The sequence below is a fragment of the Tarenaya hassleriana genome, unplaced genomic scaffold (genome assembly GCF_000463585.1).
Source record: "Tarenaya hassleriana unplaced genomic scaffold, ASM46358v1 Cleome15, whole genome shotgun sequence".
NCBI lineage: Eukaryota > Viridiplantae > Streptophyta > Magnoliopsida > Brassicales > Cleomaceae > Tarenaya > Tarenaya hassleriana.
In genome coordinates this window covers 1892392-1908854 of record NW_010964923.1, presented here as the reverse complement: position 1 = coordinate 1908854, position 16463 = coordinate 1892392, and the positions used below count along the sequence as shown (strand labels likewise).

General features: G+C 35.0%; 3 protein-coding genes across 3 annotated transcripts in view; 1 reads left to right on the top strand and 2 right to left on the bottom strand.

The window, feature by feature from the left end:
• The window catches only part of LOC104808877 (nucleobase-ascorbate transporter 1), a 4427-nt gene extending 3910 nt beyond the window's left edge, over nucleotides 1-517 (bottom strand). Inside the window, exon 1 of the mRNA XM_010534711.2 lies at nucleotides 281-517. Within this exon, the coding sequence (XP_010533013.1) occupies nucleotides 281-356 (76 nt within the window). The 5' untranslated portion in view covers nucleotides 357-517. The remainder of the gene's footprint in view (nucleotides 1-280) is intronic.
• A 4107-nt stretch (nucleotides 518-4624) lies between these two features.
• On the bottom strand, nucleotides 4625-10845 carry LOC104808872 (aconitate hydratase, cytoplasmic). Its single transcript, XM_010534705.1, has 21 exons — nucleotides 10368-10845; nucleotides 10111-10212; nucleotides 9623-9783; nucleotides 9447-9539; nucleotides 9187-9372; nucleotides 8855-9016; nucleotides 8318-8327; nucleotides 8041-8175; nucleotides 7797-7939; nucleotides 7666-7722; nucleotides 7499-7578; nucleotides 7335-7410; nucleotides 6989-7174; nucleotides 6805-6872; nucleotides 6604-6722; nucleotides 6354-6475; nucleotides 6162-6260; nucleotides 5600-6079; nucleotides 5424-5522; nucleotides 5092-5334; nucleotides 4625-4986 (listed from the first exon to the last, which is right to left on the bottom strand). Exons 1-21 carry the CDS (start codon nucleotides 10672-10674, stop codon nucleotides 4918-4920), a joined length of 2997 nt encoding a protein of 998 aa, XP_010533007.1. The 5' UTR covers nucleotides 10675-10845; the 3' UTR covers nucleotides 4625-4917.
• A 3161-nt stretch (nucleotides 10846-14006) lies between these two features.
• Nucleotides 14007-15800, top strand: LOC104808874 (autophagy-related protein 8d). The gene is made up of 5 exons (XM_010534707.1): nucleotides 14007-14215; nucleotides 14725-14780; nucleotides 14870-14922; nucleotides 15109-15227; nucleotides 15346-15800. The coding sequence occupies exons 1-5, from the start codon at nucleotides 14179-14181 to the stop codon at nucleotides 15438-15440; spliced, it is 360 nt and encodes a 119-aa protein (XP_010533009.1). The 5' UTR covers nucleotides 14007-14178; the 3' UTR covers nucleotides 15441-15800.
• Nucleotides 15801-16463: the final 663 nt, after the last annotated feature.

The window sequence follows — 16463 nt, the reverse complement described above, 5'->3', positions numbered from 1 at the left end:
GGGGAACAGAGAGGCCCACCATCAAATCATATTCTTATTTTAATCCGTTTGCTTTGTTTAATCTCGTTTTTGGCTCCATTATCAACACTTCGCAAGTTCATTGGCCATAAAACCCATGTTATATATATATATACACATTTCAGAACTAATGTCTCAAAGGCTGTCCTTTTTCTGGTATACAGATACACATATATACCTGTATGTACATCATCAACCACACATCCACAGAGAGAGAGAGAGAGAGAGAGAGAGAGAGAGAGAGAGAGAGAGATAGACGTACGCCAGGGAGGGTTGGAGTCGATGCAGTACTCAAGGTCTTGAAGCTGTTCCATAGGAGGATGGGTTATATCCGCCATGGCTGACGCAAAAAAAAACGTAGCTTCCTCGCTGATTCCGACAGCGAAAACAGGACGGAAGAAGAAGAAGAAGAAGAAGAATAGACGAACCCAGGAACAAAGTAAAGTAGAGATATAAAGTGAAGGCAAAAAAAAAAAAGGAGATGGCTCGAAGAAGGAAAAAAAAAGGAGGAAATAATTAAAAAAAAATTAAAAGAAAAAAGAATATGCAAAAGGCGAAGGCAGTGAATGAATGAATGAATGGGGAAAAGAAACCTTCTCTGTAACTTCTCTCTCTCTCTCATTCGCTTCGCGTTCCTTTGTTTTATTTATTTATTATTTATTTGAATTGGATGTGTATTGACGGTTTTACCCTTACATATTCACCTATTTATCGAATTAACCATCGGAAGGTGGGGTCCACGGAGTCACTTCCCAGTTTTTTGAAGCAGATGTGTTTCGCAGTCGCAGTGCATGTAATCTGATAAATCTTCCCGAAGATTGTATTCCAGATATGTTGTAGAATGACTGATTTACCCCTTCCCGGTTTTTGGAATTTCAAACAGAACGGAACCGTAATTTTTGGAACTAAAATTCGGAGAAAATCTATCGTTTTTGTTCGTACTTGAAGATTTGCATTTTCCCCAACACACAAATTATAATTAAACAATTAGAAATTGCTTAGCAAAAATTAATTGAAAAATCATTGGGTTATGTTCTTTATTTTTTTTTATTGTCAACATATAAACATATAATTTTTTGTTAAGGTTTTTTTTAGTTACATATATAAAACTTACGCATTGAATATCGGGAAATTTGATATGTAGGTCAAAAGTTGTATATTAATTGAATAATAAGGAGCTTTATTTTTTATGTTAATGCGCAAGTTCATTATTATTATTATTATTACCAATATTTTCGAAAAACTAAAAAACAACTTTTCGTACTTGAATTTAATTAAAAAAAATGCATACAAAATCCCATGGGATATACATTAATGTCGGCGTGAAAAAAGATTAAAAAACCAAATCTTCAAAATTCACAATCTCCTTTTTCTTCACGTGAGATAGACATTAATGTTGGAGTGAAAAAAAAAAAACATCATTCGGAATCGGCATGCATATGTTTTTGTGTGTGTGTTGTAAAATTGCGTGTTATCTTTTTAAAAAGTTGTTATATTGTACTATTAATATATTATATTAGATATTATTATTATTGTAGGAGATCTATAGATATTTCGAAATAAAATGTAAAAGTAGGAAATGTGTTCATTAATGTTTGTGATTTTGACACGTACGTATATTTTTATTAATGGTTCTTTCACGTACGTATTTTTATTGATTTTTTTGTTTTCATTTTTAACCATCTGTAGTTGGAATTTTACTGGGGTAGATGTTTTGTTTCGGTTTTTCAAAACCGAATCGAATCGAACCGAAAAATACGATATTTTTTTCGATTTAAACCGTCTAAAATTTTCGACCGTTATTAATTTTAGAAAAACCGAATTTTCTGGAATTGAACCAAATCGAATTTAAAAAATATCGGAAAAAAATAAATTTTGTTTAAGAAAACCTAATTTTTTAAATAAAAATCGGAATTGAAGCGAACCGAATATAATATAATAACCGATTGATATAATATTTTTGTAAAACCGAACGGAACCATTTTCGATCCGAACCAAACCCCACACCTAAATTTTACTACACGAACACAACCATTCATGGATAAGTAATTGTTTTTCTGTTTTTAGCACCTTCAAGTTTGGTACATGTACTATTTTCTGTGATATTAATATTCTAGGATATCAATATATATAAGAAGTATAAAATGTAGTATTCATAAATGTCTGGGTATTTCGGCAAGTACGTTATTGTATTTATTAATTATTTGTTCCCGTACATATTTTTATAATCAGATTTTTACCCCACGAACACATCCATGATCCATTAATATAGAATAGAAGTAAATGTTTTTTGTTTTTAGCACACCTAAGTTTGTTTCATGTACTATTTCTTCTGTCATAGGATTTCTTCGTATGTATATATTTTTTAAATTGGGATTAATTACAAATTTGATTGAAAAAATATTTTGACTTTAAAACAAAATACACTTATTCACAATGATTGCAGTAAAAAAAAAATACTTAATTGGATTATACGGTTCATCTATACATATAAATTATAATTGTTAATTTGAATAAAATATATTAGAGGAGCGAAGAGACAAAATTACTATAAAAACCACTTTTTTCTTGGTATAAGATTTGATGGACACTTCTTTTCCTATCTATCATAAAGAAAATATAAGATTTAAATATAATTTTTTTTTATAAAAAAAAGTTAAAATGATGGAATCATCAATGCCTAAACTAGATTCAATTCTTGTAGTACGGTTTCATCATATTGACATTAATTTATTTTTTCTTATTTCATATATATATATACACACACACATATATATGCAACTAAATATTGGTGCGAGAGTTTTTTTGGACTTCATACTAAATAACATAACGTCCACGAAGAGCATTGGGAATTTTAAAAAAAGGTGTTTGATTTATAGGATGTGGTCCAACTGCAAATTTTTGGACAGTAAATTGCAATAATAATTGCTCTTCGTTAGGCCAATATATAACTTTCAATTAAATTATTCTTAACATTATATTCAATTGTTTTCATTTCTATATTTTAATTGATTCTCATGGTCTCTATCCTTTCCCCTACAGATATTAATGTTATCTGATTTTCTAAATTCAAATTAACGTAGTAGTTTATCCATCACCATGAGAAATTTGAAATTTCTTTGCATTGGATGGGATGAAAATCAAATACAAAACTTGGTTTTTTTATTATTATAAAATATTGAATCGTAGTGATACACCTTGAGAACAATCGATCATATATATATATGAAAAAACTAATATGTAAAAGGTCCGATTTACATTACAGAAAAAGTGGTATTATTTATTTATTTTCTCTATGGTTAAATAGTACAACATGATGGATATAAAAGTTATTTTTTTAGCAATATTACATGTGTAATATCTAGTCATTCTTTTCTCATGATATTAGGTCAAAGCTAATATGTTGAGGTCCCTTTTATGAATAATAAGAGAAAATAACAAACAAAAACAAAAGAATAACCCACCAAAATAACTTGTAAGAAAATGCAAAAATGTTTTTTTATACTTTTTTATCTGAATATTATTAAAATGAGACAAGTGATTTATATCTATAAAAATATCATAAAAATTAACTATACATAAAAAACATAGTGTATTAAATTAAAATAATAATAATAATAAAACTGTTCCTCTTAAAAACAAATATAATAAACAGAAAAGATTATGGTATATATATATATTGTGGCAGAGTGGGTAGGATAGGTCAGTAAATGTAAGTGGAGCAGTGTGATTTGTTGAAATAATTATGGCTTCATAGTACAAAGGCATTCATTGGAACAACTTATCATACAAAAAAATATTAGAGCATACCCTTTCACTTTTGTCAAATCAGTTTTAAGGAAATTTAGGATATTTCATTCTTTTATATATATATATATAATTATTTTTTATAAAAAAAATGTGGAACTTTGCAGAGGGATTACAAGATTAGAGCCAAAAACAAAATTTAGAAAATTTTTAAAATCAGAAAAAAAAATGAAAAAAAATATATAAAAAAGAGAAACTAAAAGAATCTTGAAATCCCTGGATAAATCGAATCATGAGCATAATATTACAAAACGTTTGTGTTCTTAATGATGAACTATTAATTAAGTTAATTAAAATTTGAAAAAAAATACGAGGTAATAAAAAAAGAAAAGTAGAAGCAGCAGAAGGCAACCTTTTTTTCCCTGTGGCGGAAAGCAAATCTAATAAGGGAATAACTTGAGAAGAAAAACAATCTCCAATCTTCCAAATTTCAGCTTTTTTTTTTCTTCACTATTTTTTTTTTCCGGTTCTAAATTAATAAGTTAATGACCTGTTTTTTCTGCAATTAAATTTATATACTAGAAAGAAAAAAAAAGATTATTTTTTTAATTGTAAAGTGTGGAGAAAAAGGAATTTATTTGTAATGACAAAATAAACCAACTTTACTCCCTCTGCACTGCTAAAGATTCCGACAAATGTCTTCTTTTTAAGGGAATAAATGCAAAACAAAAAAACATCTCCCATGACTTTTTGCAACTTTCTTTCTATATAAAAAAATGTGTCCCTTAGATTTCTTTTTTTTTTAAAAAAAACTTATGACTGATAGTCCTTTTCCTTTGAAATGTGCAAATCCAAGAAAGATGAAAACTACATAATTTCATAATCATAAATGGTTATTATTTTTCTCCAACAAAAAAAAAACCCAACATCTCAGCTTCTTACAACTGAGAAAACACCAAGAACCCAAGTGCGGATTTGAGTGTTCTTAGTAGCTCTTGCAAATGGCAAAAAACAAAAACCTGTGTTCTTATTTTTGCTGGAGATCAATCATCGTCTTCTGACAGAACTCATCTGTCTTTAAACAGCAAAAAAAAAAGGCGAAAAATGGCAGGGGATACACTCTTATTAACTTCTCTTTGTGGATTTTTGCATCTATTGCTTGCTCAAGTTCCTGATGACATATGGAAGGATACCTCCATGGTTGTAGTATGCCAATTCCACCTGAATTCCCACAAACACCAGTGGCCACACCATTTATTAACACTGAGGAAAGATATGATACTTTTACGGCTCTGGAATGGGATGAAAAAAGGAAGATGCTTTTACCTCGGTGTCGAATCTGACAGTGCAGGTGAAAGATTTCCCGTTGTCAGTAGTGACGGTAACGTCTTGGCCGGGTCTTATCTCCAAGATATTGGTCGGGAGATGGATGGTGTAACGCTCGTGACCAGTCAATCCAAGCGTATCTGCGTCTTCTCCGGCCTTGAAGCAGAGCGGAACGATGCCCATTCCCACCAAGTTGCTCCTGTGAATTCTCTCGAAACTCTTTGCAATCACCGCTTTAACGCCCTGTAATAACGGATTCGTCTCAGAGGAGAAAACAGGTTATGAAAATAAGACGGGTTCGGAGAAGGAGAGATCAGTTTGCTCAGTCGGACCTGTAACATGGGACCCTTTGCAGCCCAATCACGGGAGCTACCACTTCCATACTCGGCTCCAGCCAGAATAACGGTATCTTGACCCGCTGATTTGTACCTCTGAGACGACAGGTATTAGACAGGATCAGTTCATATTTCAACAGCAAACGTTAACAAGTATAACTAGAAATACTAACCATGGCTGCATCATAGACCGAGAGCTTCTCCCCGGTAGGAATGTGGATTGTCTTAGGGCCAACTTCTCCGTTCAAGAGCTTGTTAACAAGTCGAATGTTGGCAAAAGTTCCTCGAGCCATTATCTCGTCATTTCCACGACGACTTCCGTAGGAGTTGAAGTCCTTACGCTCAACCCCACGCTCTAATAGAAACTTCGCTGCAGGACTGTCCTTGTGGATGCTTCCAGCTGGAGAAATGTGATCAGTAGTGATACTGTCACCAAAGTTCAATAAGCAGTATGCATCTTTCACACTGTGTGGCCCAGGAGGATCCATGGTCATGCCCTTGAAGTAAGGAGGCTCATGAATGTAGGTCGAGTTAGGGTCCCATGAGTAAAGGCTATTAGCGGGAACCGAAAGCTGATTCCACATGGGATTACCCTTGGTGATCGATTCATACGTAGCTCGGAACATGTCAGGCAGAACACTGGATTGAACAACCTGATCCAAATGGGAAAGACCAAATTTAATCTCATGAACGAAACGAGGGCAAGTCACTGTATGGCTGTAAGTTTGTATATACCTCAGCAATTTCCTCTGTTGATGGCCAGATATCCCTGAGGAAGACATTCTTTCCATCCTTGCCCGTGCCAATCGGTTCGTTGTTAAAGTCAATGTCGACCTGGGCAATAACAAAATGTTAGCTTCCAATACGATGGATCATTAGAAACGAAAATACAGTTTCAGAGTTGACAAGTTCACTAAATTTGAGTACCGTTCCAGCAAGAGCATAGGCAACTACTAAAGGAGGAGAAGCGAGGTAGTTGGCTCTTGTTAACGGATGAACACGCCCCTCAAAGTTTCTGTTACCAGAAAGCACAGCCGCAGCAACAATGTCTAGCAATAAAAAATGCAGCATTAAAAATTAGCAGATGGAACCTTTTACTGCTAGTCACAGAAATCACATAGGCAAAGATATGGCAGAAAGATCCAGCAAAGTGTAATTTTGAATCTCGAAAAAATACCGTTTTCTGAAATAGCAGCCCCAACTGATTCATTGATTTCTCCGGAGTTCCCGATGCAAGTAGTGCAACCATAACCAACGATATGGAAACCTTGCTCGTTCAAGTATTCTTGCAGGCCACTGTTCCAGCCATAGTAAATGAGTACTAGATTTCTCCCCACAAAACCAGATAAGTAAGAATTTGAACTATATATAGACATACCTCTTTGCCAAGTATTTCGTAACGACGCCTGAACCTGGGGCAAGACTTGTCTTTATCCAAGGCTTAACCTAGAGAGCCACAGATTTAAAAAAATCAGAAAAAATTGAAAGCCATTACAGTAGATCTATCTTGGTCTCGCGCAAGAGTTGCTTTATAGAGTCAAGAATCGAAACAATTAACTAACCTTGAGGCCAAGTTCACAGGCCTTCTTTGCAACAAGACCAGCACCAAGCATGACACTAGGGTTTGATGTGTTCGTACAACTTGTGATTGCAGCAATCACCACACTGCCATGCTTAAGCTCTGCTGGTTGTCCATCGAAAGAAAACTTGGCAACTTTGTCTTGTGCCTCTTTAGGGATTGCAAAACCCTGAGAAAAATTACCGAGAAATAGCATAATTAGCGCAGACCATTGATAGATAACGGGAACTTTAGCAGGAGTCTCCATAGCCAGTGTGTCAAGTCAAGCATTAGATGAGAAAGAAAAGAAACTAAAAAACTATGAAAAAAGGCTTTGATTAATTCATTACCTTGAAGCCAACTGTATTGTCGAGACATGAATGCCAGTCTGCTTTCATTTCTTTCAGAGGAACACGGTCATGTGGCCTGCCAAAAGAAGAAAAACCATGAGTATCATCGTAGTGGTGAATATATCACATAAAAAAATGCCTACAGAAGACAACAGAATTCGTACCTCTTTGGTCCAGAAATACACGGTTCAACTCCTGACAGATCCAGTTCCAGATACGACGAGTAAACCCGCTCTTGTTGTGGCTGAACTCAATCACAGAGTAAGAGAAGTCAAGTTAAGAACATAAAGATTAAACCCGGCCCGAGACACGAAAAGGAGAACTGATATACCTCATTGTAGTCAACAAACATCTTATTTGCCCGGAGATATGATTCAATCATGGAAACCTATATCCATAAAATTTAGTCAGGCCAACTTTCTTGTAACATACAACATGAGAATCACAGTGTGGAACACTCACCGTCTCATCACTTCTTCCGGTCAATTTGAGATACTGAAGAGTAACATGATCAACGGGGAAGAAACCCATGGTTGCCCCATACTCAGGGGACATATTGGCAATGGTGGCCCTGTCAGCCAAGGACAGTTCACTCATACCGTCACCTAAAGAAGAAAGAAAAGCCTTAGCTTGATGTCTCTGAGGGAAATAATGCCAATTGAAAAGAAGAGGAACTTTTAAGTTCAGTTCAGGTAAAGAACATTACCATAAAACTCGACAAACTTTCCAACAACACCATGTTTCCTCAGGATTTGAGTGACGGTTAAGACCAAGTCAGTAGCAGTAACACCATCACGTAATTTTCCAGACAGCTTAAAACCAACAACTCCAGGCAACACCAAAATTTAGTCAGGCCAACTTTCTTGTAACATACAACATGAGAATCACAGTGTGGAACACTCACCGTCTCATCACTTCTTCCGGTCAATTTGAGATACTGAAGAGTAACATGATCAACGGGGAAGAAACCCATGGTTGCCCCATACTCAGGGGACATATTGGCAATGGTGGCCCTGTCAGCCAAGGACAGTTCACTCATACCGTCACCTAAAGAAGAAAGAAAAGCCTTAGCTTGATGTCTCTGAGGGAAATAATGCCAATTGAAAAGAAGAGGAACTTTTAAGTTCAGTTCAGGTAAAGAACATTACCATAAAACTCGACAAACTTTCCAACAACACCATGTTTCCTCAGGATTTGAGTGACGGTTAAGACCAAGTCAGTAGCAGTAACACCATCACGTAATTTTCCAGACAGCTTAAAACCAACAACTCCAGGCAACAGAAAAAAAAAAAAAAAAAAAAAAAAAAAAAAAAAAAAAAAAAAAAAAACTTGGCATTAGAACTTAGAAGCAAATCTGGGGAAAATACCAAATATGCGTTTATCTGAATCCCTGCCGCATGGTGTTATCTAAGAAACATAATATAAATCCAGTAAATTAAGCCTCCAGATTTGCCAAATTAAGAAGTGGTAGAGTAAAAAAGTGATTTTTTTTTTCACTTTGGTGTATCTCATTGAAGTACCTGGCCAAGCATTGCTGCCTCAGCTTCAATACCTCCAACTCCCCATCCAGCAACTCCCAACCCATCAATCATAGTTGTATGCGAATCAGTTCCAACCACACTGTCTGGGTAGAGAAGGCCTTTGGTGTTGAACACAACTCGCCCAAGATACTCCAAATTGACCTGAATTTTCAATGTGACGGATTAGATAGACACCAAACTAGAGCCAAAGCTTCAAAATACTTAAAGATGAACAAGAAAAGGTAAACTAAACATGAAGCCTTCAAGTTGAAAGGGATTCAGATCAGGTAAGCTGATAAACACAACATAGAATAGCCTCTGAAGCAAATTACCTGATGCACAATACCAGAACCAGGGGGCACAACGAGCATGTTCTGGAAAGCAGTAGAACCCCATTTAAGGAAAGCAAATCTCTCCTTGTTCCTCTGGAACTCGAGTTCCATGTTGGCTTGCACGGCATTCTCAGATCTTGTTACATCGACTTGAACTGAATGATCAATGACAAGATCCACGGGAACCTGCAAGCATGAACCATGTAAGAAAACCGAAACGCCTAAGGTAAACAGACACATGAGCAGAACATGAAGTTTACCAAGGGATTGATCTTGTTGGAGTCACTGCCCAGATTGTTCATGGCATCACGCATACAAGCAAGGTCAACAACAGCTGGGACTCCAGTAAAGTCCTGCAAAAAAAGTTGAAATAGGGTTAACAAGGGGGAAAAAAAACCTACCACAACCCATTGTCTAGATTCAGACCAGGACATACCTGCAAAAGCACACGTGCGGGCTTAAATGGGATCTCGACTTGTTTGGGAGCTGTGTTTTCCCAGTCGATGATCTTCTCGACATCTTCCTTAGTGACTTGGAAGTTGTCACAATTACGAATTGCAGATTCGAGAAGTATTCTGATGGAGTAAGGAAGCTTATCTGCAACATAAACAAAGGAAATATAAACAAGAAGCTTTCTTGGCCCTTGAAAATACATTTCTCTATACTCCAAATGGTCTCCAGAGATATTAGCAGATACAATCCCGAAAACGCAAATTCTAATCATTTCCAAAATTGGGAGCAGGGCCATGAGGAATCGGACAAATCATATCCTAACATGCACTCCAGATATTTCTGCTTCAATTCTGACCGAACAGATGGTTACAAAAACGTATCTAAAAGCTATAGCTTTTGTCTGACCCATCAACAGATTACAAATAGTGAACGAATTCAGACTCTATGAAGAAAAAACCCTAATGGCATTACCAATCCGTGGATCATTCAAAGCAGGTAAGCTGTAGAACTTCCCAAACTCGCCACCACCAGGCTTAGGAAGACTGGTGAAGATTCCCTTGAATGGATGCTCCGCTGCTTAAACAAAACACAGACAAAGAAACGAAATCAACCCACCGGAAAAAAATTCTTATAGCCTCCATTTTCTCATCGAGATCACAGAAAACAAATCGCGACGACCAAAGTAAGGAAAACCCATTTCAAGGAATCAACAACGACCCATGATTTACCCATCGTAGAGAACGTCTTCTCGAGTCGCTCAAGGACGGGAGAAACGGCTCTGATCTGAGGTCCGACACGAAGCGGAATCGATCTACGGTGAAGGCAGTGACTCCACCGAGGCAGTGACCGGAAACCAGGGGACGCGCCGAACGATCGGCGTCCGAGGAAAGACGCCGCCGGAGAAGATCCGACGAAGTGGGTCGACGGAGAAGAAGGCGACAACAAGGATCGGAGAGAAGAGAACCCAGAGCGCGAAGAAGAAGAAACAGCTCTGAGGATGGAGGATGTGGCGGTAGAAGAGGCTGTTATATACATGATGACAAATCAAGCTTTCACGCACACAGAGACAGAAAGAGAGAGAGATGAAGAAGATAAGGATAACAATTATGGAAGAGATTTCAGAAGAGGACGCTCATGGAGATGAGAAGGAATCTGACGTATGGGGGATGATGGAGAAGGAGGCGCGTGGAGACGAGACGATGGCCTAGGTCTGAGTGCCCAAAATGGGTTCTTTTTCTGTTTTTTTATTTAATTTTTAATCGCAGCCGTGTGGGCCCCACTAATATCGGACTTTTTAAGCTGTATTATTACTGTTTCTTTATTATTATTATTATTATTATTATTATTATTATTATTATTATTACCATTATTATTATTATCTTTTAAATTGCGTCATCGTCCGGTTTTATTTAATGTTTTTTAAACCGGGGAGAACGTGGAACCGATTTAGTTACCTACAAGTTGCCGGTTTTACCGGTCTGACCGGATGAGCGTACCTTTTTTTTTCATTTTTTAAAGGGTTGTTTAACATATTATATTTATACAATTGACTTCCAAGTTATAAAATTTATCATCTTAATACATAAATGACCAAAAATATACTGTAATTACGATTTTTGTCCTATTAAATACTAATTGCATTAAAAAAAGGTAAGGGAGTACCTTTTTGCAAATTATTGACTAAAAAGGTAAGGAAATACTAATTGCATTAAAAAAAAGGTAAGGATATATATTTCGCGTTAAAAATTTTAGGCAATAATTTGCAATTTCTAGATTTTTTTGGATATTTATGTGGTTTGAACTTTCAAATAAATAGAGAGGATCTAAAATGGTTCTGTGACAGTTACGGGCTTTGGCACCAAGTCATATAAATATAGGCCATAATTATGGTTTTAGTGTTTATGCAATATTCAAATCAAATAATAAATAATAATATTTAAATTTTATTTGATAAAGTTGGACTTAATATGTTTTTAAATATTAATTCAATACAATTTAATTAAAGTACATACTTTTTTAAATAAAACTAAATATGATTAGAAATAAGCCACAAATTAATATAAAAATAAACCTTATCAAAAGAATATAAAAATAAATTTAGAAAAACTCCCATCTATAAAATCTTCTTATCTTATCCCAAAAATAATTCATTTTTTTTTTCGGATGAAAAGTGAAAAAAGATAATAAGACATATTTTTGTTTTTTGTTTGAAACGAGTTTTTTTATTCCTCTTTTCCGTATTTGAATAGTTTTAGTAAAATGAAATAAATAATTAGCTAAAAATGGATTTAAAAAAAAAAAGGGCATATGCCATATATAGAAGATGCTACATCTTTTATTTGCTATTGGTTAAATACGATAATTAACACAATTTTCGGCGATTAAAATTAGGGGTGTTAATCGGGCCGGCCCGATCCGACCCGGCCCAAGCCCGCACTCGGTCCGGAAGTTTCGGGCTCGGGCTCGGGCTCGGGCCGGCCCGATTTTTTTTGGGTTTATATACTTAAGCCCGAAGCCCGGCCCTATGCACTCCGGACTCGGGTCGGGTCGGGCCGGGCCGGGCCGACCCGCGAATTTTCTTTGTAAATGTTATTTTTTTTTCTTTTTTTTTTTAAATTTTCGGGCTTTCGGGCCGGCCCGATTCGAGTCCGAAGCCCGATTTGAGCCCGGCCCGAAAGCCCGATTTTTTCGGGCCAAGAAATTCCGACCCGAAGTCCGCTATTTTTCGGGCTGGGCCGGGCTTCGGGCCTCGGGCCCAAATTGACACCCCTAATTAAAATCAATGTTTTCAGTTTCATTTATTTTTTTTAAATTAAGCAAAAGAGGAATTAAAAAGCCAATTTTAAAATTTTTATTTTCCATCTGTTCTCCTAATACCTTAATAAGTAAAAACAGAGCACATGATCGGAATCTTTTTAACTTTTTAACAACAAAAGCAGCACAAAATCAACATCAAATCTTACATGTATTAACATCTATGATCCACCAAAAACAAGACTACTACTTTTATTTGTACCAAAAGTAACACTCAACTTATAGATAAAATAAGACAAAAGTAAAAAAATACCGAACTTTTAAAATTATCCAAAATAATATCTAAACTATTGGACGAATATCAAATTAATCAATCGATTTGGCATGGTATACGAAATGACTGATCTGGATGCGACGTGAAAATATTTTTACGCCACATCTGAACTTTCGTACGTCACATCGATTGTTTAATTTGATATTCGTCTAATAGTTCAGATATTATTTTGGATAATTTAAAAAATTTAATGTCTTTTTCTAAAAAATAAAAGTTAAAAGTATTTTTTTTATCAAAATAAAAAATTCAGTTTTTTTCAAAATTTTTAATTATAATAATGATGACGGTGATTTCTTTTGTTTGAAAATTTGGAAAGAATCGAAATAAATAAAATTTAATTCTAATTCGATGTATTTTTTATAGAATCTAATAAATCTTTGTTGAACCGAATTCGATAAATATAAAATGGAATTAGAATATGATACAAATCAAAACCTGAATTATATGATTTTATATACAAGTATATGAGTAAATATCAATTTTTGTTTCTTATTTGATATTCATAACAAAACCGTTAAAAAATGAATCGATATTAAAACTAAATCCAATCGAATCAATTAACATTCACTTCTAAATTTATACAATTTATATCAAAATGAATACATAGTTCCCAGTCAAATCCGATAAATATAGAGCATGTCACCCCTAATAATAATAATAACAACAACAACAATAATAATAATAATAATAATTCATGGAACTCAACATATCGCATCTCATTATATTTATATTTATATTGTTCCATACCCTCATTATTTATTATTGAGAAATTATAAAAATAATACCCAAATTTGTTAAATTTTCCAAAATAAAATCTGAATTAATTCTTTTGTCAAATAAATCTCAAATTTTAATTTTATTATGTAAATAAACTCGAACTTTCAAAATCATATCATATTTAACTCTCATATTGATATAACATTTCGAACGATGGCTTTTTATTTTAACAAATATATATATATGTACGTATATATTATTTTGACAATACACATATATGTAAATATATATATATATGTATATATTATTTTGATTTTTGACAAATTTAAATATTATTTTCTAATCTCCATTTGTTATTTGTTAAGTGCTTCACTTCGCGAGAAAATCAGTATATATAGTTGTAGTATGGGAGGTTTTATTGTAATTCCTTTAGTCTTGAGGGTGAATCTACAAAGAAATAAAACGTATGGGATTTATTCATAAAATAAAGCAAAATTGGTCTTCAATGATAAATACGGAAATTTTCTCGTACTCAAAAACAATAAGTGCGGTCCGATTAGATACTTGCCTTTTTCGTAGAGTGCAATTTACATCCTTTTCGCTTCGCTTTTCGTCCTTCTCTTCGAGCAATCGGCAAGCGATTCCTCTTTTTATCATCCCAATCGGCCTTCGAATTCGATCATCCAGTTTTGTTCTTCTTCCTTGTTGTTCAATTGCAGCGAAATTTATCAACCATGGTGATCAGTTCTTTCAAGCAGGAGCATGCCCTCGGTTCGTTTCTACTTTTTCCCTCGCGCATGCTTTCCTCGTTTTTGATTTAGCCCTGGATCATAGTATTTCCGTTGTTATTTGTTGTTTGATCGGTGGGTTTTATGCTTTCGGAGGATAATCGAGGAACTGGGATGTGAAAATCGTGGAAATTTCAGAATTCTGGTTTTAGGGTTTTGTAATTGACAGCAATTGGGTTTGATACGGATCTATGCTTCGTTTAAGATGGCGCTATGCACTTTGGAACGCGGGAAATAAATATGGATTTGAAGAGTTAATCGTTTGGTTTCCTTATTTAGTTGATGATTTCACTGGGGAAATAAGGGATTAATGGGCTAATCCGAGAATGCTAAACCTATCTTGTTCAAAACTCTGCTGTTTGGGCTTTTGGTTAGGTTTCCGTTTGCAATGCCATGATCTCTTCTCGAGAAAGGTTTTTCCCATGGAAACTTGAGAAGTTGTTCCATTGAATTCACAGTTTGTGCTGTTGCTTTTGCTGCTCTATGTTTCAGAAAGGAGGCAAGCTGAAGCGGCTCGTATCAGGGAGAAGTATCCCGACAGAATTCCGGTATGAACACTCATTGATTCTTTATGTTATTTCAAACGAAATTCACACCCCTTCTCATTGAGTTTTTTTTTCGGGTTTCCCCCCCGCAGGTCATCGTCGAAAGAGCCGAGAAGAGTGACGTGCCAGATATTGATAAAAAGAAGTGAGTTATATATGGCTGTCCTTTAGATAACCGTTTCTTATGATGAATTGTTTTCAGGACAATGAGAATGTACCCTGGCAAATTCTTATTCTGATAATTCGTGGCTAAGGGTTCTGCCTCCTGTTTCTTTTTGATGTTTGCCTTTTTAATATCTCTAGTTTGACTGTTTTATCGGAGAACTTTCAGGTACTTGGTCCCGGCTGATCTGACAGTTGGCCAATTCGTTTACGTTGTCCGGAAACGGATCAAGCTCAGTCCCGAGAAGGCGATCTTCATTTTCGTCAAAAACATTCTTCCACCTACTGGTGTTTCTCTCATTGATCCCTTCACTTCCTCGATTTACTTTTTTTCTTCCATCTCAACTATTGCTTATGTGTTTCAGTGCTTGGCTAAATGCTATCAATATATATATCTCCATTGCAGCGGCGATGATGTCAGCTATTTACGAGGAGCACAAAGACGAAGATGGATTCCTGTACATGACCTACAGTGGTGAAAACACGTTCGGGATCTTCTGATGCAAATCGGCCTTTACCCGATGGTATCAATGTGGATACCGCCCAAGACTCCGGTTATGAATTCTGATTTAGATGTACATTCTCTCTCTCTCTCTCTCTCTCTCTCTCTCTCTCTCTCTCTCTCTTTCTCCTTAGAGACTTTCTTGGCATCTTTGTTGAAGCTATGATGCTATGGATGAAGATGAAAGACTCTCTCTCTTTCGCTCTCTCCATTCAGTTTATTTGAACTTGGACTAAAAAAGTATGCGTCTGCTTGAAAGTTTGAAGCTTTGGCGGCCATTGATCATGGTTTCTTTTGATTTCTGTGCAAAGGAACATGGGAATGGAAAAGTGAAACTTGCAGGAATTTGGATTCGAATATGTTACTTTGTATTTGGTGTTGCTTTTTCAAGGACAAAGTTCACAATTTAGGATTGATATCAACATCATCAGCAGTAACGTGAAAGGAATTTCAGAAATTGAGAAATTTAGAAAAAGCTAAAGAATTTAAAAAGAATCATCCTTTAAAAATTGCCATCCTTTTGTCTTTACAGATTGGAACTAATTTGGGGTTTTGATTGATTTTTTCTTTGTTGAAAAACAATTATGGGTAACGCGAAAGTTCGAATCTTTACGGTGTAAATTGATGGTGTATTTATTTGAACGCACAATGCTTAGGATGATTAATATTCTCTTTTAAAAATCAATTTTAATAGTCAATGTTATCTCTTGCAATTTGAATATATATAGCTTATAAATCGAATTTTATTTTCTTTTTTCATGAATGAAACAACGTTAAATTTTAAAATCAGGAAAAACCCAAATTCAACACGAAATCCGAACAAAAAAAATCACTAATTTTTGTAATTAAACAATTGGGATTTACAAAAATGATACGCCATTATTGTTCACTCGCTCGCTCGGGAATCCTGGTCCATTATTTTATTGTCATAAAAACAATTACGCAACTCTTTTATTTATTTATTTATTATTTTTACAAACGAGGAGAGAGCCATGACTCAACGGTGGAGAATGGATGATCCC

What these genes read in the sequence shown, in the direction of transcription:
- LOC104808872 (XM_010534705.1), bottom strand. Translation starts at nt 10,674, where the DNA reads ATGTATATAACAGCCTCTTCTACCGCCACATCCTCCATCCTCAGAGCT. An exon ending in TTTGAATGATCCACGGATTG is followed by an intron (nt 9,784 to 10,110) that starts GTAATGCCATTA and finishes TTTATGTTGCAG; the next exon opens with ATAAGCTTCCTTACTCCATC. An exon ending in CCTATGCTCTTGCTGGAACG is followed by an intron (nt 6,261 to 6,353) that starts GTACTCAAATTT and finishes GTTATTGCCCAG; the next exon opens with GTCGACATTGACTTTAACAA.
- LOC104808874 (XM_010534707.1), top strand. Translation starts at nt 14,179, where the DNA reads ATGGTGATCAGTTCTTTCAAGCAGGAGCATGCCCTCG. An exon ending in AGTATCCCGACAGAATTCCG is followed by an intron (nt 14,781 to 14,869) that starts GTATGAACACTC and finishes TCCCCCCCGCAG; the next exon opens with GTCATCGTCGAAAGAGCCGA. An exon ending in AAACATTCTTCCACCTACTG is followed by an intron (nt 15,228 to 15,345) that starts GTGTTTCTCTCA and finishes TCTCCATTGCAG; the next exon opens with CGGCGATGATGTCAGCTATT.